This window comes from Hylobates moloch, unplaced genomic scaffold, assembly GCF_009828535.3.
Source record: "Hylobates moloch isolate HMO894 unplaced genomic scaffold, HMol_V3 SCAFFOLD_11, whole genome shotgun sequence".
NCBI classification, from domain to species: domain Eukaryota; kingdom Metazoa; phylum Chordata; class Mammalia; order Primates; family Hylobatidae; genus Hylobates; species Hylobates moloch.
In genome coordinates, this window is record NW_026652286.1 from 15,907,993 (window position 1) to 15,933,383 (window position 25,391).

Below are 25,391 nucleotides of genomic sequence, written 5' to 3' on the forward strand. Positions count from 1 at the left end.
GGTTCGCCAGCCACAAACTGGCTGCTCTGGTTCTTCTCTCCTCTTCCTTCTTCTATTCTAACCAAACAAAACCAAACTGGATGCTTGTGCCAGGCCTTGGCCAGTTTGGACGGTGATGGAAACGTTTCTGGATTTTAGTGTCTAAGGGAGCACTCAAGGGCTGTAAGGTTTGCTATCACTGTCCCAACACTGCAGAGACCTTGAAGGTTCAGTATGGGATCTGTAGAACCCATGGTTTGCGGTGACACTCAGAGGGGATCTTTGGGAGATTTATGGAGCCGATTCTTAGCGCTTTGTGGGTTCAGAGGCTGGCTGCAGTGTTTATGAAGAGAGGCAGTGGGCTGGGGACACTGCTGGGGTTATGGCTGTAGTGAGGTCCATGTGTACTTATTCCTTGGCATGTGTCTGACTCTGTGTTGCTGCTGCAGTCCAATGGGCAGGGGCACGGTTGTTTGGGGCTGGGCTGCCCGATGTCTGGCATGGCTGGTGGTCCTGTTGTCCTTTATTTGATCGATAGCAGGGACCTGATCGCCGAGGTTGGCACAGGTTGGCAGGGGGATGAGGATGCATTGTGGTTGTCTCCTCCTCCTCTCCTTCCTCCTCTTCCCCTTCCTCTTCTCCTTCCTGTTCTTGTTCTCCCTCATCTTCCTCTTCCTTCTTCTCCTTCTTCTTCCTCTTCACTCTGCTCTCCTCTCTTCTTTTCCCCTTTCCTCTCCTCTCCCTTTCCTCAGGTCACAGCGGAGTGAATCAGCTCGGTGGTGTCTTTGTCAACGGGCGGCCACTGCCGGACTCCACCCGGCAGAAGATTGTAGAGCTAGCTCACAGCGGGGCCAGGCCGTGCGACATTTCCCGAATTCTGCAGGTGATCCTCCCGGCGCCGCCCCACTCGCCGCCCCCGCGGCCCTCCACTCTCAACGCCCTCTCTTCATTTCTTACTGTAAACGATGCTAATTATGGACCCCCCACCCTCACCCACCCCAGTCCCCAGTCCCCGACCCACTCCCCTGCCTTCCCACTTTCCCCTCTCCTTCCACTATCCTTCCCTATCTCTTTCAACCTGGGTCAGTTACATAAGATAACTCATCTGCTTCAGAAAAATATTGTGTGCGGATTTTTTTTTAAATTTTCTCTTTTTATTTGGTAAAGAAATTCATTGTGGGAACAGTTTATGAACTGTAATAAGCTGAGTTATATAAACCGGCATAATTTCATTCTGCTCTCCCCAGCTCATGCTTACCTCAGCTTTTGAGGTATTTGTTTATTCTTCATGTTTATGAATAATATATATTGATTTTAAAAGGCAAATGCTATTTACTCCTCCCTAACTCATATTTACTCAATTGGGCATTTTTTAAAGAAGAAGTAAAAAATCAGTTTATTTTTTACCTGTGCTCTTTAAAACATAACACCACTTTAAGCAAGGTCAGCACAAAAATAAATTAATCTACTTCGTTTTGATGCATCTTCAGTCAGTGTTTAAGCAAACAGTTTTTTTTTTAAAAAAAGCTTTTAAATTCGTTTTTTAGTTCAAATTGTTTGAAAGTATCATCATATTTGTAGTTTTTAGGGCTACAAATGTAATTTTAAGAAAAAAAGCTCTCTACAGTAAGTTCTCGTACCATTGAAGGTATATTTTTGTGTTATAGACCCATGCAGATGCAAAAGTCCAAGTGCTGGACAATCAAAACGTAAGCTTGTCATTGTTTAATGCATACTTAAACAATTTTATTTTTGTCTTGAAATTATTAATAATGTGGTTTTCTGTCCACTTCCCCTATGCAGGTGTCCAACGGATGTGTGAGTAAAATTCTGGGCAGGTATTACGAGACTGGCTCCATCAGACCCAGGGCAATCGGTGGTAGTAAACCGAGAGTAGCGACTCCAGAAGTTGTAAGCAAAATAGCCCAGTATAAGCGGGAGTGCCCGTCCATCTTTGCTTGGGAAATCCGAGACAGATTACTGTCCGAGGGGGTCTGTACCAACGATAACATACCAAGTGTAAGTTCATTGAGAACATCTGCCCTCCCTGCCCTAAGCCCAATGCTGTCTCCTCTTTACCTCCTCCCACCCTCTCTCTCCACTGTCTCTTAGTCTGTGTCCTCTCCCTGCTCCACATTTGTCTCCTTTGTACCTGGGGGAACAGAGAGGAATGCCCTGACCTTTCTTTGACTGTCTGGAAAATGGGAGTCAAGTGTGGGGAGTCGTTCACTTCATTTGCATGCTGCAAAACAGAGGGCGGAGGCACCAGGGAAAGGCACTTGAATGAAGAAGGCAAATGAGAACCAGATTGTAACTTCGTCCCAATCCACCTGCCAGAACCTTCCTTCAGGTGTCACACATCCATTTCCATCCTAATATTAAACAATATAATGAAAGAAAGCTTTACACCAAGTCTAAATAGTTTTTATTTTTGGGCAGTCTTTTAACAAAGCAAAGCAACCGTGTGAGTTAGGTCACCAGAGACACCAAGCAATGGTGAAGGACCCCCTCCCCCCAATTCTCTATTCAACTAAATTTCCATGCCCCAAATGATAGCTATCATTTTTTCCACGGTGTATCTGCAAATCCACCCACTGTCCCGGGGTGGCTGGGAGCTTTTTAATGGGTTGAGAGTTGCTTTTTAAGGTGGTGGGTGAGCTGAGATGGGTGACTGTGTCTTCAGGAGACAATACCAGTTGGTTTGATTTTGGTTTGATTTGCAGGTGTCATCAATAAACAGAGTTCTTCGCAACCTGGCTAGCGAAAAGCAACAGATGGGCGCAGACGGCATGTATGATAAACTAAGGATGTTGAACGGGCAGACCGGAAGCTGGGGCACCCGCCCTGGTTGGTATCCGGGGACTTCGGTGCCAGGGCAACCTACGCAAGGTAAAACCCAAGCAGCCATCCACGCAGCTCTCTATATGTGCAGCCCGTTGCCTGTTCCCTACTCTCCCAACCTTTTCCTCTCAGGGCTTCCATGCTTGGGGAATGTCATGGGTGAGACTGCATTTGAAGGCCTGGGACACATCGACCACATTGTATGTAGGTGGTGTTTGTTGAACCATCTCGTTGGCCTGGGAATGCGAGGGTTGTGTATGTCAGGAGTGGTATGAAGGTGGCTGGTGGGTGCGTGTGTGTGTTTGCGGGCAGCACTGTGTGCATAAGAGCGAGCTGCGTGGTGCACTATTCAAATTTGACATTAGAATGCAGGGAGAGCCCCCTTGTAGAAGTGTGACAAGTTAACGCACTGACAGACTGCGAGGTAAACATAATTGTATCGTGTTGCTTTTTGCTGTAATTGACAAATTATGTGACTATGAATAGGGTGCACATGAAAGGGTGAGCAGGAAGATGCAGGGCGAGTCGGGGATGGGGCATTGGAAGTGGTGGTCTCCCAACTAAAACCACCCCACTATCCTTGACCCTCCCCCGTTTGCCCCTCTGGGCCCCACTTTCTCACTCTCTGTGGGTGGCGACTATGTGGAAGTGGTGAGGTGAAGATACTGTGAGCAGGACGGCGGGATGCCGGGAGCTGCTCGGGTCTGGGAGGAGAGATGGGACCTGGAACACCCCAGGTTCTGTGAGAAGGGCTGGAGGAAGAGGAGCGGGGGTCGGGGGAGGAGGGTCAGTTGGCTCCCCTCCGCCCCCCTCCACACCCAGAGGTAGCTTGGTCAAGAATAGGAAACAGTTTACTCCGAAGATTAATCGGTATTTGTTGTCCTCGTGACAAGGAGATAATATGCGGGATAATGGGACGTGGCGTCTCACTCCCGGGAGCACAACGGAGCCTGGGGGCTCGGGGCTGGGGGCGGCGCGCGGGACTGCGAGGAGGCTGCCGGCGCGTCCGTGAGCTCTCGGACCGGCTCCGGATGCCCGGCGCCTCCATGGAGTCGGGCGAGGGAAGGGAAAATCGGTAACAGTATGCGAAATATCTGGTACAAAGGATGCTTCTGTCACTCGCAAGAATTTGTTATGGGAACAATCCTGTCGCTCTGTAATTGCTCATTAGAGAACGTTTTGTTTCTCATTAAGGCGACATGAATAAGCGTCTAGTTGAAGGAGACAGCTGTAGAAATGTTCCACAAGAGACCTCTGGACACGATTCGGCACCAATTGCCAATTAGACATGTCAGTTTTAAGAGCAGAAAACAATATAGGACGGACACTGGGAAGATAGGGAGCAAAGCGCTCGCTTCTTGTTTCCCAGCGCGGCCGCTCGGCCGGTGGAGGCCTCCTGACGCGCGGGGCCCGGGCTCCCCTGGGCGACCCCGCCCGCGCGGGCCCCGAACTCGACGCCTCCACGAGCGCAGAGGGCCCCCAGGCCCGCTCCCGCCTCTGGTGAGACTAGCGATTGACCCCACCGAGTGTAGGCAACCCCAACCCTGCCTGACTTTTGAAACCGTAGGATTCCCACGTGTAGACCCTGGACACACCCAAGTGACACCCGAACTTCGCACTCACGAGCGTCCACCCCTCCGCCCCCAGCAATCTGAGGTCCTGGTGTTCCCTCCCGACAAGAGTCTGGCCCACTTAGTCCGAGAAGTCTTGGGGAAGGACGCAGGGCACGGTGGCCTAGGCCTGGGAGGGCTGAGACCAGAGCCTCCACTCCGGGCACTCCCCGGCGCGTGGGCTCCCATGAGCTTGGGGCGCAGGAGACACCCCCCTCCCGCTTCTTGGAGTTGGGCAGAAGCCGAGGACAGCAGCTTCCACCAGAGGTGGCGCCCGATTCGGGCGGATTTTCGTCCCCGGCAGTCTGAGGGCGGGAAGTGAGAGTCTAACCGGCTAGGGTCCGCCTGTGATGGCTGGGGCCGGAGGTGGAGCTAGTCCAGGGCTTTGCTCTTTAATGCGCTTAGTTGCTAGAAAATTCTGGGTCAACTGACAATCACCACCCCCCCACCCTCAAGTGAGGTTTTTGGGGGGTGATTGTCACCTCAGGCACAGGACCGTCACCCCTAGTTGCGTGGGGAGGACACATGGGCCAAACGAAGCACAGAGTTGCCCGCGTGGGGGTAGCGGGCACTGGTGGCAAGCTTCCCTTCACGTTCCCGGGGAATCCTCAGACTTTTTGGTGCTAAGAGGGTCCCCCTCCCTCCCTGGCCCCCTTTCCCAGCCCAGGAAGCCTTTCTTGGGTTTTAAAGAGTCCATTACTCCAAAAGCATAAGGCAGAGGTTAGGTCTCAGAGGGAGACAAATATGGTTTCCATCTGATCAACGCCATGCGGCGGTGAATAAAATCGCGACGACGTGGGCTGACAACAACAAGAGACAACTCTATCCAGCCCCAATTCTCCGGCGATTTGGTGGTTTTAGGGATCACGGAGACACTTTTTCTTATCTCCTCCCCTTACCCCACCCCCACCCCCCATAATACCCAGGCCCTCTATAGGATTTAGTCAGCCTCTCTTTCAACAGATGCTACAATGTTTTGATCCGCGCTCCAGAGCTGAAAAGGTGCCGCAACCGGGTTGCTATCTTTTCTTGCTTGTTTTCCGCCTCACTGATTAAGACACTGAGAAACTAAGGAATGATTTTATTTCCCAGCAACTCTCTCTCTCTCTGTCTCTCTCTCTCTCCTCCTTCCAGGAAACAAATCCTATTCCCATCGTCAGATGGTCCTGGGGCTGGGATAATGGGAGGCGCTTTCACTCGCCGTCTCACGGATTAGGCTGGAAGGTGAACGGCACCCACTGAAGGCCCCTGCTTTGCGCGGCTCCGAGGGGGCGCCTTTTAAAGAGATATCTTAATTGTCCACCACTTAGGTTTATCGTAGGCGGGGGGCGGGGGGCGGGGGGCGGTCGGAGTCGAGATCCAACTTCTAGTTTTATTTTGTTAAAAGCTTTAAGAGTGGAAGGCAAATCCACTAAAGTGGGGGAAAATGCACCCATTTTAAGTAAGAGCAGCCGCTAAGTCACCGCCTGGATGCAAACAGTTGCCGCTTCTAAAGTAACGAACTGTCCCCGTGCCGCTCTCCCCGTAGGGTAGAGAAGGGATCCTGCAGCGACAGGTTTCTTTTTGCTGGCCTGTAATTCCAATCCCCGCTTCCCATCAATCCCCGCTTCCCATCTTTTTTTTTTTTTTTTTTTTTCCCCAGATTTAAAATTGAGCTCTACTGTCCCTGCTGACTTTTATCTCTTGTCAGTTCTGGAGGCAGCACAGGGCCTGGCGGCGATCGCGTGCGTGCCTGTGTAAACCCGTGTGTATGTTTGTGTGAGACAGAACATGGATAAGAATGTGAATCTCCATGTTTTAAAATTAAGAAAATGTCAAAGAGGCATATGAGAGCAGAGCATGCTATCGGCGGGGGTCTTCGGAGGCAGTTTCGGCCAGCTTTAATTGGCGAGATCGAATGTGCCAGAAAAGGGACCGAGATGGGGCCCCTAGGAAGGCAGGGGTATGAGTGGCCATGGGGAGATGGGCACTGTGTTCTCCTCAGTGCCCCCCACCCCATACCAGATGTGCACAGATTTTTGTCTGTTTTCCAAAAGCAATAACCCTCTGGCCTTTCTAGTTGGCTAAAAGGAGCTATTTCCAGTCTTCCTTCTTCACCAAACCCGAAAATAAAGCGAGGGGTGGGGGTGGTCGCTTCATTTCTTCCCTTGAAAAACGCTTTGAAAAGTCCCCGGAAACTTGGGGCAGTAAATTAGCACAGACGCTTGAGCCCGCACACGTGAGCGGAGCGCGTCTCCTTCAGCTAAGTAGCCCTCTTCGACCCCCACCTTTCTGATGGAGTGCAAAGACCCAGAGTCCAGCTGAGGCTCCGTTGCTAATATTCTCTGTCCCTCATCCTCCTTTTCCCTCTCTCCCACTCTTGTTCGGCCCTCGTGTCTCTTTTTCCTCTCAGCATTCTTTTCTGTCCTTTTTTTTTTATACCTTTCTGGCCTCTGTGTTTTTTGAGCCCTCTTTTTCCCTCGATCGCCCTCTGTCCTTCCCCCAACCCAGGCCCCCCAATCCTTCCCCCTTGCTTCCACCCCCACCGCTGGTTTCCATCCTGCGTCCCCTCCATCTCCTCTATGTAGGAACCCGGCCCTGGTCCCTGTCCACTCTCTCTGCCTACCCCCATGCTGGGCCCTGGCCCCCCATCCACCCTCCATCCCCCCAGTCAAGCGCCCTAAATAGCACGGAGGCGCCCGCTCTTCGGACAGTGATTAATGATAGCAGAGCAGAGGGGTTAACACACTTCACTGAAAAGTCTGTTGACTGAGCTTCTTGTAACACAATGTGGCCCGCTGCACGCCTCAAGAGAATCCTTTTGTTGTCCGCACTCATTGTAGCCTCAAAATTCTGCCCACGAAAGTTTGCCAACGCTCCTGCCCCAGGAGTTTAATAGTTTCCCTTACTCGCGGGGCATTGTGCAGCGCTGAAAAGCAGCCCCTCGCTATTCAAGTGTTGGTGGTCATCTCAATAGATCTCTAAGGGCCCATATGGTGGCCAGTGTCGATGAATCCGCCTGTTTAAATGGGGGAGAAAGTTGGGGTTTTAAAACATTTCAAAGTTCCTGAAAAGATCCCACTAGATCCTGTCACAATTCCCTGAACTCTTTGAAGGCGCAGCCTATTGTCTCCTGGTTATAAATAATATTCTCGGCCAAGTCGATTCCCACCAAGGCGCTCCTAGGGGCCCCTCCACCCTGCCTCTGGCCAAGTTTTGAGGATAGGGAGGTGGATAGCCCATGTTGGTATCCCTTGGGGGTCATTTCAGGACCCCAGACCCAGGACCCAGCCTGTAGTGGCCCTGGAGGCCCAGTCAGGGTTTAGGCAATCCTGCTTCCCTTCACTGTGGTCTTACAGGCAAGGTGCAAACCGGGAGCCAGCTAGCCCAAGTGCACATCTTGCCCTCCAGGCAGCAAGGGAAAACAATAAAACTTTCCCCCTGTATAATGATAGAAATTACATTAAAAGTGGTGGAAATGCCCTAATTAAAAATGTACCACTTAAATGATATGCCAAAGATTCAGCTGCAGCATAGAATATTTAGCTAGTTAGTGAACTCTCTACTATTTCTTTTTTAAAATTACACGTTAAAAATTTAAAAGAAATCTTACTTTTCTCTGGTGCAACACATTACAAAGAATGGACAGTCCTTTTATCTAAATATAAAATTCCATTTTCAGCAATTATAGCCTGTTCTTGGTGATGATATAATTACAGCTGTGCTCGTAATAGGTGTCAAGGCGAAGCGCACTCATACAATAGTTGAATAAAACTGCAGAACAATGCGAGCACTTCTAAATTCATAACCTTTAAAATGAAATTGACTGTGCAGAATTCAAATAAAAACTAGATAAATATTTTTTTAAAAAGATTACAAGCTTGGTTTGGTTTCTTAATAGCATTTTCTACAAACCTATCAACATCTAATTGATTAGATAGGAATTACTGATTATAGATCAACTGAAATCTTGAACATCACTCTTCTATTTTCCCAACACAGCCATAGGTAAAGAGATTCTGTAGGGAATGGAGTGAGGCATTTGGGGAGATGGGGTTACTTATAAAAGATCATTTTAATTGGAAACTTCAGTGCTTATTTTTTCATTCAAGAAATGCCACTTTGTATGTGTATTATAAAGTCTCATCTTGATAAAAACAAATAAAATGGCGTTCAGGTAACTAACGTCACAAATGTATTTTTTTAAAAGAAGGCCGACAGTTACCTTGGGAATGTTTTAGTGAGGCTGTCGGGATATAATGCTCTTGGAGTTTAAGACTACACCAGGCCCCTTTTGGAGGTGCCAAGTTATTCCAAATTTCTCTTACCGTCCTATTCTTTTTGTTCCAGATGGCTGCCAGCAACAGGAAGGAGGGGGAGAGAATACCAACTCCATCAGCTCCAACGGAGAAGATTCAGATGAGGCTCAAATGCGACTTCAGCTGAAGCGGAAGCTGCAAAGAAATAGAACATCCTTTACCCAGGAGCAAATTGAGGCCCTGGAGAAAGGTGATAGAGTTTTTCAAAGTAGAGAAGCAGTAAATCAAAGTAAATGCCACATCTTCAGTACAAAGAGCTAAATTTAGCCAGGGCCCTTTGCATAGAGGAATGAAAAGATTTCTTTTTTCTGTCTTTTTATTTCTCTGGGCGTCTTTTCAGTGTGTGTGTGTGTGTGTGGTGTGTGTGTGTGTGGTGTGTGTGTGTGTGTGTGTTTCTTCGTGTCATCTACCAGTAATTCAAAGACTAAATGTCTGACTTATAAGGAAAAATGATGATTTGGCTATTTCAGGCCACAGAAAGGTCACTGAATGTCATTCCAAAGAAAATTTAACTTGGTTCTGGTGGGAAAGTTCTTCCAAGTACAGTCAACACTAGAAGCATTTTAAAGGGAATTGGCGGAGGTAATGGGAGTGGGGAGGTGGGAACCAGCTTGATCCACAGTTTGGTCAACATATTTTGTGTCGTTCTGGCACAATATGGAAAATCAACTTACTCTTTCAGAGTTTGAGAGAACCCATTATCCAGATGTGTTTGCCCGAGAAAGACTAGCAGCCAAAATAGATCTACCTGAAGCAAGAATACAGGTACCGAGAGACTGTGCAGTTTCACACTTTGTGATTCATACCATTTGTCTTTCCTAGAGACAGAGGTGCTTGTACAGAGCACTATTTATTTATAGGACTAATAACAGGTTCAGTCTGCTAAATGCTCTGCTGCCATGGGTGTGGGGAGGGCAGCAGTGGAGGTGCCAAGGTGGGGCTGGGCTCGACATAGACACAGTGCTAACCTGTCCCACCTGATTTCCAGGTATGGTTTTCTAATCGAAGGGCCAAATGGAGAAGAGAAGAAAAACTGAGGAATCAGAGAAGACAGGCCAGCAACACACCTAGTCATATTCCTATCAGCAGTAGTTTCAGCACCAGTGTCTACCAACCAATTCCACAACCCACCACACCTGGTAATTTGAAATACTAATACTACGAATCAATGTCTTTAAACCTGTTTGCTCCGGGCTCTGACTCTCACCCTGACTACTGTCATTTCTCTTGCCCTCAGTTTCCTCCTTCACATCTGGCTCCATGTTGGGCCGAACAGACACAGCCCTCACAAACACCTACAGCGCTCTGCCGCCTATGCCCAGCTTCACCATGGCAAATAACCTGCCTATGCAAGTAAGTGCGGCTGGTGGTGGCCTGCATAATCCAGGCCCCAGAGAAGTGAGGAGTGGCTCAGGGCCTGCAGACCTCATTGGCTGTGTCTGCACCCTTGACAGCTTTTCGCACTACAGTGATTGGCTTGACCAGTCAAGCCGGAGACAGTCAATCCCATCACTTTTAAGTGATTGACTCATTAATTCATGCCCTAAAAAAATTAGTAATAAAAATCTGTCCAGTTTTGTCAAGTTGATCTGCCTTTTATTATACTGTTACCTTGATAATGTTGGGTGGTGGTGGGGCATGTTTTGGGTACCAGGGAGCCTTGCACTAGAAAGTGGAAATAATGCTGGCACATTATCAGATAGCAGGAGATTAGTAGTTTAAAATTTGCGTTTATATTAATGTGTTTGTATGCTAAATATATAATCTGTGCATGCATTTGGGGCATTACTTAGGGTATATGTGATAAACTAGTGAGAAAGAAAAAAAAGGATTGGAAATGGGATTCATATTTACATGGTGAGATATACATAATATAATGAGAACGCTAGTTTTCTGTCTGTATCTACAATAAGAAAAGGCATAGCAGGTATTTGCTGGAAATTTAGTGTGTCTTTGCTGTGAATGGTGTGACGAGTTTGTGGCCCTCCTAGCTGCCTGGGAAGCTTGATGCTATTCACTTGGTATGACAGCCTACCTCTCCTCTTAGTTCTGTCCCAAATATCTATTAGCCCCTACATTTAGAGGTTCTGCACTAGGTTCACCCTTTATGATATAAGTTGGATAAGGCAGATGGTTTGTACTAGACCTTTGTTGCTGGATGGATTCTTGATAGGAAAGATGTCCATCTTCTGGTAGGCCTTTCCCAGTGGTTTTCCTAGAACTCCTGTTTGTGCAACAATTAGAGATATTAGATGGTATGATATTGGCCAGCATGAGCCTCAGCTGGAAACAGTTCTGGGGTTACGCTGATTGTTTATTCTCCACTGAACATTTTTTGCTGGATTTCAAATCCAAATAACAGCAAAATAAATGTTTCACAGTCTTCAGACTAATATAGGAGCAGCTAGATAAGCAACTTCAGAGGATTTATTCACATGTTTATTTCTACTGCATCTGGATATTATTGGCCATAGTGCAATTGATGTAAATTAAGGGATTAACAGCCCATTAGTTGGTGTTGCTATAACTGCGTTGGATTTTTCCAGAAGTCAGGTTGCCTAGAGGAAGTCATTGCAGGAATTAGAAACAAATGCAAGCTGAATTTCTGGCAGGGCCCTCAAGGCCTGTTTGCCTCTTTGAACTTGATGTTAGCATTCATCATCTGACTTTAATAAGGCCACAGAGTGTCTTGTTCAGTTTCATATATTGTAACAACATCCAGGTTTCTGTGAAGATAGCAAAATGTGTATGTAAGAAAATAATAAGACAAACAAGTAGATGCTGCAATTATATTAGGGCTGTTTCCACATACAGACCGGTGTGGGGAATCAATCTATTTCAAACATTGACTTTTAAAAATTATGTAATTTGTATAATTCAAAAAGTACATGCATTCATTAAGCATAAAGAAAATCAAAATGATCAATAACTTTACTCTTCAGAGAAAACTACTCTTTGAATTTTGGAGTGAGTGAGCCCATTTGTCTATCCATTAATTCATTCTCTTGACCCAAAATCATCATTTTACAAATGGTGTCTTCCTCTGGACCTTCTCTGATGTGCTTCCCTCTCTGAGCGTACGGATTTTGGAAATTAAACATTTCTCCAGTTTGCAGAGAAGAGAAAGATAGTATACTGTACTATCATCTGACCTGCTTGTTCCCAACACACTTCTTTTAATTCATCCCAAGTTTGCTGCCATGGCATAGTACCATGAGAGCTCATGAGGCATTTTGTTGGGAGAAAGATTTATCTCCTCAGTGCTGCCATTCCGAACAGTTCGAGGGTAGCAACAGTTTTCTAGTTATAAGTCAGTCTGGGCTTTTGGGTCTGTTAGGAAGTCATGGTTAATTCTCAGGATGGAGGTGGGTTACATTTACTAACTCAATCTGGGGTTTGGGTCTATTAGGAAGTCGTAGTTAATTCTCAGGATGGGGGTGGTTATATTTACTAACGCTTCTGAGCACTTTAACTTGGGGTCATTACAGATCTGCTTCTTCAAAGAATCTTTAATCCCATGAGTGAAATGTTCCCAAGGTCCCTGAACCATACTTTACTGAGAGCTCCTCCCACTGCTGTCTGTCCCAAAGCTTGAGATATGGGCTTTGGGGGTCACAGGATTCCCAAATAAATCCAGATTTGCAGGGAGAGGGGATGTATTTTGATGAAGGTCCTCATGCTATAGGTTCTTCAAAGATGCCAGCAGAGGTTAGAGACAAAAATTCTATTAATTTATGGATAGTGGCAACCATCTAGCTGGACAGTTGTCAGAACCTACAGTGCTTTAGAGGCTCGATACATAGGCAACTTTCTTCTAGCTGTGGCCAGTGGAAGGACTAGCTCGAGGCCCAATCTTAGATTTCGCATATGGAATTCCAGTACTTCACGTGAAGGCATCGTTAATGATCAGACTTGTTGGCAGAGTTCCTCGGGAGGAGGGAGCCTGGGGCTGTGGCTGTGTGATGTGCTCCTCAGTAACCACAGGTTTGCCTCTCTCCTCACAGCCCCCAGTCCCCAGCCAGACCTCCTCATACTCCTGCATGCTGCCCACCAGCCCTTCGGTGAATGGGCGGAGTTATGATACCTACACCCCCCCACATATGCAGACACACATGAACAGTCAGCCAATGGGCACCTCGGGCACCACTTCAACAGGTGAGCCACTGCTTTCTGCAGGCTGCACAGAGGTGGCCTGTACAGTTTCTTTTGCCAGGTGATCTCTCTTCACTAGAAGTTTACCCAAACAGAATCTCCTGGTCTTGTGGGAGGGCGTGTTTAACTCTTTGCTGTCCTTGTCCCTGGGGGATGGGGATTGAAAAGAGAAATTCAGTTAAGCTAATTAGTAACTTTACACCATATAGACAAAAACTAAAATTGTTTTTCCTGAATTTGGTCACAAAAGTTGGTATGAAGACAAGGCCTGAGACTGCAAGTTTTCTGAGGACAGATTATTAGACGAAGCTCAGTAGGGGGCCCACTGAGCTGTAGGTGCGTGCTTGTTGAAATGCTTCTTGCCCTCATAGCTCCTCTAGACCTTTTGCTGGAAATAAAAAGTGACACACTGGTTTTCCAGAGACAGCTTTATTGTAAAAGTTCCAAACATGCAAACAAACAGAGGATTTTTTTCTTTTCTTTTGGATTGGGGTGGGGGGTACTTGGGATCCAGTAGGTATATATAAACATGTCGTCTAGTTTCTGAAGGTGCTACTTTTATTTGTAACAATTGAAGTTTTTTTAATACAGTAAAAAATGTTAGAAAGTATTAGTTTTTTTGTAAACCTATAAATTTGTATTCCATGTCTGTTTCTCAAAGGGAATATCTACATGGCTATTTCTTTCATCCACTTCTAGGACTCATTTCCCCTGGTGTGTCAGTTCCAGTTCAAGTTCCCGGAAGTGAACCTGATATGTCTCAATACTGGCCAAGATTACAGTAAAAAAAAAAAAAAAAAAAAAAAAGAAAGGAAATATTGTGTTAATTCAGTCAGTGACTATGGGGACACAACAGTTGAGCTTTCAGGAAAGAAAGAAAAATGGCTGTTAGAGGCGCTTCAGTTCTACAACTGTGTCCTGTATTGTACCACTGGGGAAGGAATGGACTTGAAACGAGGACCTTTGTATACAGAAGGCACGATATCAGTTGGAACAAATCTTCATTTTGGTATCCAAACTTTTATTCATTTTGGTGTATTATTTGTAAATGGGCATTTGTATGTTATAATGAAAAAAAGAACAATGTAGACTGGATGGATGTTTGATCTGTGTTGGTCATGAAGTTGTTTTTTTTTTTTTTTTTAAAAAGAAAACCATGATCAACAAGCTTTGCCACGAATTTAAGAGTTTTATCAAGATATATCGAATACTTCTACCCATCTGTTCATAGTTTATGGACTGATGTTCCAAGTTTGTATCATTCCTTTGCATATAATTAAACCTGGAACAACATGCACTAGATTTATGTCAGAAATATCTGTTGGTTTTCCAAAGGTTGTTAACAGATGAAGTTTATGTGCAAAAAAGGGTAAGATATAAATTCAAGGAAGAAAAAAAGTTGATAGCTAAAAGGTAGAGTGTGTCTTCGATATAATCCAATTTGTTTTATGTCAAAATGTAAGTATTTGTCTTCCCTAGAAATCCTCAGAATGATTTCTATAATAAAGTTAATTTCATTTATATTTGACAAGAATACTCTATAGATGTTTTATACACATTTTCATGCAATCATACGTTTCTTTTTTGGCCAGCAAAAGTTAATTGTTCTTAGATATAGTTGTATTACTGTTCACGGTCCAATCATTTTGTGCATCTAGAGTTCATTCCTAATCAATTAAAAGTGCTTGCAAGAGTTTTAAACTTAAGTGTTTTGAAGTTGTTCACAACTACATATCAAAATTAACCATTGTTGATTGTAAAAAACCATGCCAAAGCCTTTGTATTTCCTTTATTACACAGTTTTCTTTTTAACCTTATAGTGTGGTGTTACAAATTTTATTTCCATGTTAGATCAACATTCTAAACCAATGGTTACTTTCATACACACTCTGTTTTACATCCTGACGATCTTAAAAAAATAATCCTTATAGATACCATAAATCAAAAATGTGTTAGAAAAAAATTCCACTTATAGCTGGGTGTAGATCTGTGCCCATTTATACCCACAACATATATACAAAATGGTAACATTTCCCAGTTAGCCATTCAATTCAAAAGCTCAAAGTCTAGAAATAATTTAAAAATGCAACAAGCGATTAGCTAGGAATTGCTTTTTGAATTAGGACTGGCATTTTCAATCTGGGCAGGTTTCCATTGTCAGCCTATTTCAACAATGATTTCGCTGAAGTATATTCAAAAGTAGATTTCTTAAAGGAGACTTTCTGAAAGCTGTTGCCTTTTTCAAATAGGCCCTCTCCCTTTTCTGTCTCCCTCCCCTTTGCACAAGAGGCATCATTTCCCATTGAACCACTACAGCTGTTCCCATTTGAATCTTGCTTTCTGTGCGGTTGTGGATGGTTGGAGGGTGGAGGGGGGATGTTGCATGTCAAGGAATAATGAGCACAGACACATCAACAGACAACAACAAAGCAGACTGTGACTGGCCGGTGGGAATTAAAGGCCTTCAGTCATTGGCAGCTTAAGCCAAACATTCCCAAATCTATGAAGCAGGGCCCATTGTTGGTCAGTTGTTATTTGCAATGAAGCACAGATCTGATCATGTTTAAAGTGGAGGCACGCAGGGCAGGAGTGCTTGAGCCCAAGCAAAGGATGGAAAAAAATAAGCCTTTGTTGGGTAAAAAAGGCCTGTCTGAGACTTTTATTTGTTCTGTGCAACATATAAGTCAATACAGATAAGTCTTCCTCTGCAAACTTCAGTAAAAAGCCTGGGGGTTCTGGCAGTCTAGATTAAAATGCTTGCACATGCAGAAACCTCTGGGGACAAAGACACATTTCCACTGAATTATACTCTGCTTTAAAAAAATCCCCAAAAGCAAATGATCAGAAATGTAGAAATTAATGGAAGGATTTAAACATGACCTTCTTGTTCAATATCTACTGTTTTTTAGTTAAGGAATTACTTGTGAACAGGTAATTGAGATTCATCGCTCCAGCATGAAATATAATAATAATTTTATTCCACCAGTTGCTGCACATTTGGAGACACCTTCCTAAGTTGCAGTTTTTGTATGTGTGCATGTAGTTCTGTTCAGTGTCAGCCTGCACTGCACAGCGGCACATTTCTGCAGGGGAGTGCACACACATATGCACTGTTGGTACAATTGCCGGTGCAGACATTTCTACCTCCTGACATTTTGCAGCCTATATTCCCTTAGGGCCGTGTGCTGAGGGAACTGTCAGAGAAGGGCTATGTGGGAGTGCATGCCACAGCTGCTGGCTGGCTTACTTCTTCCTTCTCACTGGCTATAATTTCCACCACGGTCAGGCAGCCAGTTCCGGCCCACGGTTCTGTTGTGTAGAGAGCAGAGACTTTGGAGACCTGGGTGTGGCACGCCAGGTGCAAGAGGTGGGAATGGGAGAAAAGGAGTGATGTGGGAGCGGAGGATCTGTATGTGTGCACTTGGGCACGTATATGTGTGCTCTAAAGGTCAGGATTGCCAGGGCAAAGTGGCACAGTCTGGTATAGTCTGAAGAAGTGGCTGCTCAGCTGCAGAAGCCCTCTGGTCCAGCAGGATGGGAACGGCTGCCTTGCCTTCTGCCCACACCCTAGGGACATGAGCTGTCCTTCCAAACAGAGCTCCAGGCACTCTCTTGGGGACAGCATGGCAGGCACTGTGTGGTAGCAGTGCCTGGGAGTTGGCCTTTTACTCATTGTTGAAATAATTTATTTTTGTTTATTATTTATTTAACGATACATATATTTATATATTTATCAATGGGGTATCTGCAGGGATGTTTTGACACCTTCTTCCAGGATGGAGATTACCTGTGAAGACTTCAGTAGAATCCCAGGACTAAAAGTCTAAAATTTTTCTCCAACCTTGACTGACTTGGGAAAACCAGGTGAATAGAGTAAGAGCTGAATGTTTTAAGTAATAAACGTTCAAACTGCTCTAAGTAAAAAAATGCATTTTACTGCAATGAATTTCCACAATATTTTTCCCCCAAAGCTATGCTTCCTAACCGTTAAATGGTAAACAACTGGTTTCTTGCTACAGCGCACAGCCATTTCTTCTTACTTTTTATCATCACTAGGTTTCCTAAGATTCACTCATACAGTATTATTTGAAGATTCAGCTTTGTTCTGTGAATGTCATCTTAGGATTGTGTCTATATTCTTTTGCTTATTTCTTTTTACTCTGGGCCTCTCCTATTAGTAAGATTTAAAAAAGCCTGTTCTTCTCTGTATGTTTGGCTCACCAAGGCCAAATATATATTCTTCTCTTTTTCATTTCTCAAGAATAAACCTCATCTGCTTTTTTGTTTTTCTGTGTTTTGGCTTGGTACTGAATGACTCAACTTCTCAGTTTTAAAGTTCAAAGTGTAAGTACTTAGGGTTAGTACTGCCTATTTCAATAATGTTAATGGTGACTATCTTTGGAAAGCAGTAACATGCTGTCTTAGAAATGACATTAATAATGGGCTTAAACAAATGAATAGGGGGGTCCCCCCACTCTCCTTTTGTGTGCCTATGTGTGTCTGATTTGTTAAAAGATGGACAGGGAATTGATTGCAGAGTGTCGCTTCCTTCTAAAGTAGTTTTATTTTGTCTGCTGTTAGTATTTAAAGATCCTGGAGGTGGACATAAGGAATAAATGGAAGAGAAAAGTAGATACTGTATAGTGGCTACTAAAAGGAAATTCAAAAAGTCTTAGAACCCGAGCACCTGAGCAAACTGCAGTAGTCAAAATATTTATCTCATGTTAAAGGCAAATCTAGTGTAAGAAATGAATACCATATAGGGTTTTGAAGTTCATATACTAGAAACACTTAAAAGATATCATTTCAGATACTATGTTTGGCATTGTTCTTAAGTATTTGTATCTTTGAGTCAAGCTGATAATTAAAAAAAATCTGTTAATGGAGTGCATATTTCATAATGTATCAAAATGGTGTCTATACCTAAGGTAGCATTATTGAAGAGAGATATGTTTATGTAGTAAGTTATTAACATAATGAGTAACAAATAATGTTTCCAGAAGAAAGGAAAACACATTTTCAGAGTGGGTTTTTATCAGAGGAAGACAAAAATATACACCCCTCTCCAGTAGCTTATTTTTACAAAGCCAGCCCAGTGAATTAGAAAAACAAAGCCACTTGGATATGATTTTTGGAAAGCCCAGGTACTCTTATTATTCAAAATGCACTTTTACTGAGTTTGAAAAGTTTCTTTTATATTTAAAATAAGGGTTCAAATAGGCATATTCAATTTTTATAGTATTTATCTATTTGCAAAGCATATATTAACAAGTAATTGGCTGTTAATTTTATAGACATGGTAGCCAGGGAAGTAAATCAATGACCTATTAAGTATTTTGACAAGCAATTTACATATCTGATGACCTCACATCTCTTTTTCAGCGAGTCAAATGCTATGTAATTGTTCCATTGTGTGTTGTATAAAATGAATCAACACGGTAAGAAAAAGGTTACAGTTATTAAAATAATAACCTGACTAAAATACTCATTTGAATTTATTCAGAATGTTCATAATGCTTTCAAAGGACATAGCAGAGCTTTTGTGGAGTATCCGCACAACATTATTTATTATCTATGGACTAAATCAATTTTTTGAAGTTGCTTTAAAATTTAAAAGCACCTTTGCTTAATATAAAGCCCTTTAATTTTAACTGACAGATCAATTCTGAAACTTTATTTTGAAAAGAAAATGGGGAAGAATCTGTGTCTTTAGAATTAAAAGAAATGAAAAAAATAAACCAGACATTCTAAAAAAATAGAATAAGAAACCTGATTTTTAGTACTAATGAAATAGCGGGTGACAAAATAGTTGTCTTTTTGATTTTGATCACAAAAAATAAACTCGTAGTGACAGGATATGATGGAGAGATTTGACATCCTGGCAAATCACTGTCATTGATTCAATTATTCTAATTCTGAATAAAAGCTGTATACAGTATGTGTTTATGCTACAGTGGGTTTTTTTAAGTGACTGACATTCATCATATTGGTTAGACAGTTTTAAAAACCTAGTCTTTGTTTTCTACAATGTTGTCAAGAACAAGTAAAGTATAATTTGTGGTATATTAAAAGCAAGCTGCTTAAAAATGCTAGTTATAACTGCTTCAAAATATTAAATACATTTGAAAATGTATTTTGGAAATTCAGTTTCTCCCAATGGATGTTAAACACCTTTTAAAAAATCTCAAGACTGTTAAATATGCAAGTTACTTTTTAACTTTCATTTTTTACCCATTATCTGTCAAAAGCTTTGAGAATATAGAATTATAATTAAAACACCTAGTGTTTCATATGAAAACTGGTTCAATATGCTATACCCCCCCAAAGACATGTGTACATGGTTAGAAATTTACACACTCAACCAATGTTCATAATTAACAAAAGGTTTATGTGATGCAATGGAAATCTGAGTTAGTTTCATTTTTTCACTGTCTCAGACCTATGTTCTATAAAATCTCTCAACAAGCCCCAGTATATGTTTTTCTCCTGGTATCCTAGCATTAATGTAGCTGTCAGTTTAAATTTCAATCCTGAATGATGCCTGTTGACATAATTTCATAGTACTGACTTCAATTGTTTAGGATTACTAAACTAGAGACCATCCACTTCTTTTTTCTATGTTTCCTATCACTCAAGTTCTTTATATTTAATAACTACTATGGTAGACTAATTATCTCTAGTGGAGTCTAAATCCCAAAATATTATTTTGTCTTTATCAATTTAATAACTGGATACATAAATGCAAATTTATTTTATATATTAGTAAACACATTTTCATTAAAAAACTTAGCATTTTTGGTGGCAAGTGACTGTTTCTGTAATAAAGAGAAAGTATGTTTTCATATACAATCTTGAATTTCATCATGTTTTGTATGCTACCTGCTGTGACATGCACTTTACCATGACACTAAATGCCTTAGTACACACACGAATGACCACTGTCAGGCATCTTGAGATTTTGACATTTTTTGGCATTTATTTAAAAATAAAATTATTTTCTCTATAGCATGAAGGAAAAATTTAAAAGTATTTCTGCTGTGCTATTTCTGTAAAAAGTTAAAAAATGAGAAATGGTGGCTCCATTTTATAATCCTGTGTTTTTCAAGGAGTGGAGGGTCAAATTGTTAAGAAAAATATTTACATAAGCTATTAGCAATCATAATTAGAGTGTCATAGAATTCTGCATGCAACGACTAAGGAGGAATCCCTAGAAGTCCAGGTGCTTCTTGCCTCCGGCCATCATGCCACAGCCTGGGCCCAGCCGCTTGGCGGATTCTGCCAGATCCATTTTGCTTGAGCGGCTCACTGTGTCTGACAAGTCTGGAGGCAAATGCAGTCGCTATGGCAGAAGATTTCAGGAGAAGAAAAAAAAGAAGAAAAAAAATTAATTTTGCTTTGGCTAGCATATTTCAGAATATAATATTATGCTCTGTTGATCAGCATTTAGTCTTGCATATAAAATTCCTGCTAAAACAATTCTTCAGACTGAATTCCAGTATAATCACCTCCTGTTCCTACTGGATTTTACAAATTACAGCCATCACAGAAACTGTACCAGGAATTTTAGTGGAACATTTTCAGTGTCCAAACCAAAATGTATTAAGATCTTTTCTCATTAGGTAGAAGTGAACACACGTAAACACATAAATAACAGCAACGTTGGAAATATCGCATAAATAACGGCAGGTGTCTTTTTTCTTCTTGGCTTTGTTTTATTTTGCCAGAGCTCCAACATGCAATTTTTAAGGTCAAATGTAGCTTTTCAGCAATTATAGATTCCCATGAATACTTGTTTGTCTTTGTCTATTAGTTGACCTGACGATTCTTTTTCAAGGTTATACTTTTCTCTAGGAACTTAAAATTTTCACAGAAATATTGACAACATAAAAAAATGATACCAACCGGAGGGGCAATTTTTTCATATGTTCAGGTAAGTCAGCCATAGCATCTATTACGGGTCTTGGTAAGTTTGTTTCTATGCATAATGTTGGGTCATGTTTTCAAAAGTATAGTGTTGCTCTGAACACCCTCCCAACCCCGCCCATCCCAACTGTTTTTCTGCAGATACAGGCTGATTTAAACTGACCCCAGCAACTGACCACAATTACAGAAGTTACTGTAATTAGGGAGAAATATCCATATTTCAAAAGAACATTTTTCTGTTTTCAGAAGAATATCAAATTCATTTAACTCTCCATGATCCCAGCTCGCAAAATTTCATAAAAATCCAAACTTAAAGGAACATATCTGTTGTGTGAGACACAAAGTGGTGTGGGAGGCTAAAGATAAGGCAGCACAGGGCTCCACACTGATGACTGCACACAGCCTTCTAGAGGAGAACTGACCTGGAGACAACCTAGCTGAAACCCTTCATTTGGAAAACTCCCTTCAATATGGGGGGGGGGAAACAGATGAAAAAGGGGAGAACCATCTTTTTTTGGTCAAAATATTGTGGTCCACAAGCATATGCTCCAGTTAGTTTCTTTCTTGAATAAAGGCTTTTTATTGTCATGTAAACACAAGCTGTGTGCACATGATCAAAATATTTTAAAACTAAAAATAATTTAGGAAAAAATATTCTTCCTTGATTTCAACCTGCCTGTACTTATTTTTAATACAAATATATCTAGGATAAAAGATACTATTATACAAATGCATGATCAACGAAGATGTCAGAAAGGTCAAGGGGGTCAAGAAAAGCTGTAACAGTCATACAGTAATATCCATACAGAACTATTTCTTAGTATCCATGGGACCCAGCCTGTTACTTATTAAGCAATTAAATGTCTATTTCTTGAATGATAAAAAAAAGCACAAATAAAGACATATTTGTTTCTTTGTTTTAAGCAATTCTTTCATTTCTTTATGCTCTAGTTTGTTCCAGGAAAGATTTCAGGCAGAAACAAAGGCATGAAAGGCTCAGGAATCGGCCAGGCACACTGGCTCATTTCTGTAATCCCAGCACTTTGGGAAGCTGAGGCAGGCGGATCACGAGGTCAGGAGATGGAGACCATCCTGGCCAACATGGTGAAACCCCGTCTCTATTAAAAGTACAAAAATTAGCTGGGTGTGGTGGTGCATGCCTGTAATCCCAGCTACCAGGGAGGCTGAGGCAGGAGAATTGCTTGAACCAGGGAGTCAGAGGATGCAGTGAACCGAGATCGTGCCACAGCACTCCAGTCTGGCAACAGAGCAAGACTCTGTCAAAAAAAAAAAAAAAAAAAAAAAAAAAAGGCTCACGAATCCAAAAGGCAGGTGTGGTTCTAAAGTTTGGGGTTACAAATGTCTGTGTAGGGTTAATTCTATCAGTGTCCATGTGAGGAAGCAGGAGGGAAAGAAACCTTTAATTGTATGTCTCAGTTTTAATGTTTAAGATCTTGTTGTTATTGCTAATGAGCAAAAGAAAAATGACCAGAATATGTGCATAATCTGAAGGTTATCTAAAAAAAAATTACCATAAAGAAACGTGTATGTATATACTTTTGGCTGGGACCTGACAAATGATGTCAGATGGTGATTAGGCTGTTTGGTAAATCAAGTGGCGTCAACAAATATTTAGAATCCACTTGAAGCAAGGGATCCTGAAAGGTTATGTCAATAGAGTACCTTCCACATTCATTTCCTTACCATCCAGTAACATGAATAAGGCAAGCACACAGGTAACCCTCACAGGGAACACTCCAAGTTATGTATACAAGAAAGGCAGACACAAACCAGAAATCACAGTTGGGGAAGGAAAACATGAAAAAGCTTTATGGGGTTGGGATCTGGGCTGGGTCTGAAGTAATAAACTGGATTCTGACATGAAGAATGGAGATTTGCTTAACAGGAGAACCAATACATCTTTACGATTACATGATGCATTTAGTTAATGGGTCATACTGCTCTGATAATCTAAATGAGAAAACTTGCGTGCTTTATTTAGAACAAGCATAATACAATTTATTTCAGGAGCCTACCTATTTGCTTGTGTACTGGCTCAGCATTTCTCAGCCTCTGCTTTTCTAGGCAATGAATGTGAGGCAGTTGGCTGAAAGCTCTTCAGAGCAAAAGTAGCTAAAAGTGACATGTGACCTGCTTGGAAATCTTTCAGGTTGAATGGCTTTGAAGTAAAGTCAAATATCATTCGTGTGAGACTTTGAGCATAAAAATTTAGGAGTAATATGATTAACTGCTTTTAACCAAATGCTACATTGTAAAGCTAGTTATATATTCATGTCCTTTGAAAAAGCCCAAGGATGGCTCTTGGAAATATGTGAATCTATGTGTGATTTTGCCTGCTTTTGTTGATTATTACTTGAATGAGCTTACTATGCAATCTAAATTCTCAAGCAGTGGATTTTGTTTTCTTTCTTTCTGAGCCTCCCCCTGTGCGCCATGTCAGTGCGATGTGAAACAGCGAGGAAGAACGAGCGATCAGGTTCCAGGCTTGCCAGGTGTGTCAGGGCTTTTTCCTTTGAGGCTTCCAAAGCATTTACACACTTGACATGTAAATGTTCAGATGCTGCTGTATCCCAGATCTGTCTTCTGAAAAAAATGCTGCAAGATACTCTGCATAGCATGGTGACCTCCTTTAGACTTAAAACTACAGCGCTGTAGGGTATATAAACTTTTAGACATTGAGGATTCACTGAGTAACGGTTTAAAGAAAAATCAGACCACAAAAAAATCATATTATTCTCAACCTTGAAAACCAAATCAAGGTATTCATATTTCTCATTTTATACCTGGGGTTCTGAAGCAAGGGCCAAAACCAAAACCATATCTTACTTCTTGAGCTGAAATTTTTCCACTTGATTTTCTTTTCTCAGATTCTGGAAGGAAGAGACTGTGTGATGCAGGAGATGGATAGCTGGTTGGCTGGCTGCCTGCCTACTTTTTCCATTAATGCCTTGTCTAAAACAATGATTTCTGTGTAGGCAAATGGATCTTGGAAAGGTGTGACAACTTCCAAGGTTCCTGCACAGGCCAGGGTGATTTGCTGTAATGCCACTGGATCAATGCTGCAAGGAGGGAAACAGTGAGGCTAGCAAAACACTCTGGCAGATTATGGAGACTCCTGCCAAAAGGCACCCTTAGGCCCATGGAAGCCCAGGGTCATAATAAGGCAGCAGCAGCAGCAGAAGTGATTTGCTCTGAGGCTCCAAGAGGTACCGAGGAGAGCCGGATGTTGAGATTCTTTCCCCTCTACTTGCCTCTCCTTCTCTTTCTTGGGCTTAGCCACTGTCTATATTTTGTTCCTTCTGAGTCAGCGGCTAAACTGATCCCATAGACACATAAGATTGGAATTCCTGGCTCAACAGTTCCCTTCCTAATTCCTTTTCTCCCAGCCTGCCAGGCCTGTGCTCAGCACTCACAGTTCCCAGACAGAAGGGGCAAGATAATGAATCTAGATTACACCTGGATTTGAGACAAATTGCAGGTAAATACTCATTAAAATAAGTTTAATCAGTTTATATTTTTCACATTTTGCCAAGACCAAACCATCAGGCACTGTTTGTTTTCTGAAAACAACTGATGTAGCATACTTTAACCCTTAGCAGATGACTAAAGATTTATTTTAAACCTTTTAAACATTTCTGACATTTCCTGAAAAGTCACAATTTGTATTGCTCAGGATCACAGAAATAAGCATTAATATTTCAGAAGACTCCTAATTGCCAATTTAAATGAAAACTTGCCAGGCACAGGGTAGCTCACACCTGTAATCCCCACACTCTGGGAGGCCGAAGTGGGAGTCTGGGAGTTCAAGACCAGCCTGGACAATAAAATACAGTGAGACCTTATCTCTACAAAAAAACCTTTAAAACTTTAGTAACTGTCTCAAAAAACAAACAAACAAACAAAAACAAAAAACAACAACTTATAAATACCTTAGAACACACAGGTTCTACATTGGTCCCTTAACAGAGGTGGCCAGGACTTGTGGGCACTGGACACAGAGGCAGAGAGTGACAGTCTGATACCTGCCTCCGTCACTCACTTGCCATGTGACCTCAGAAAAGTCAATTCAGCTGGCTAAGCCTCAGTGTGCTCATCTGTCATGGGGGAATGATTCTTCCCTCATAAGACTCTTGTCAGAATAAAATGAGATGTATAAGTGTTTTGTGAACTATCAAGTTCTACACTAATTTATTTATCTCTTCTTGCTTCAAAAAAGGATCTGAGGTGGTTCATAAAAGTACATATGGTACAACAAGATAAAAACAAGTGAGTTTATTAGGTCAAGGAAATGAATCTACAAATATAATGAACAAATATAAACAATAGCAACAGCACATCAGACTTAGCCACCAGGTCTCAGTCTGCCTGGAATCTGAGTATTTAGTATAATTACTCTCTACTGCGGCTCCTTACAGACATATAAAGGAAAGTGCAACTGCAGTCCCTGCTTCTGAGATTTTAAAAGTCTGAATACTTTCCCTCATACTGAGTAAGGCAGGAGTGAAAATGGGGTATGTAAGATGCCTGGCTTCTGGGCCAGTGTATATATGCATGGCTGTATTAAGGA

The 25,391-nt window shown here is 42.4% G+C and overlaps 2 protein-coding genes across 27 annotated transcripts in view; one reads left to right on the top strand and one right to left on the bottom strand.

Annotated features, from left to right (window-relative positions):
- The window catches only part of PAX6 (paired box 6), a 29,027-nt gene extending 14,330 nt beyond the window's left edge, over positions 1-14,697 (top strand). For 8 of the 23 annotated variants that reach the window (XM_032166335.1, XM_058424528.1, XM_032166337.1 and 5 more), the window contains 9 exons: positions 732-862; positions 1,783-1,998; positions 2,703-2,868; positions 8,760-8,918; positions 9,411-9,493; positions 9,717-9,867; positions 9,966-10,081; positions 12,733-12,883; positions 13,580-14,697. In XM_032166335.1, the coding sequence (XP_032022226.1) occupies positions 732-862; positions 1,783-1,998; positions 2,703-2,868; positions 8,760-8,918; positions 9,411-9,493; positions 9,717-9,867; positions 9,966-10,081; positions 12,733-12,883; positions 13,580-13,665 (1,259 nt within the window). In that variant the 3' untranslated portion in view covers positions 13,666-14,697. Of the gene's footprint in view, positions 1-731; positions 863-1,646; positions 1,689-1,782; positions 1,999-2,702; positions 2,869-2,913; positions 3,025-8,759; positions 8,919-9,410; positions 9,494-9,716; positions 9,868-9,965; positions 10,082-12,732; positions 12,884-13,579 lie in introns of those variants that run through there. The other 15 variants (XM_032166330.1, XM_032166331.2, XM_032166328.2 and 12 more) reach the window with 7 other exon arrangements.
- A 3,199-nt stretch (positions 14,698-17,896) lies between these two features.
- The window catches only part of ELP4 (elongator acetyltransferase complex subunit 4), a 260,264-nt gene continuing 252,769 nt past the window's right edge, over positions 17,897-25,391 (bottom strand). For all 4 annotated transcript variants that reach the window (XM_058424532.1, XM_058424531.1, XM_032166350.2 and 1 more), the window contains one exon: positions 17,897-20,219. In XM_058424532.1, coding sequence (XP_058280515.1) covers positions 20,074-20,219 — 146 coding nt within the window. In that variant the 3' untranslated portion in view covers positions 17,897-20,073. The remainder of the gene's footprint in view (positions 20,220-25,391) is intronic.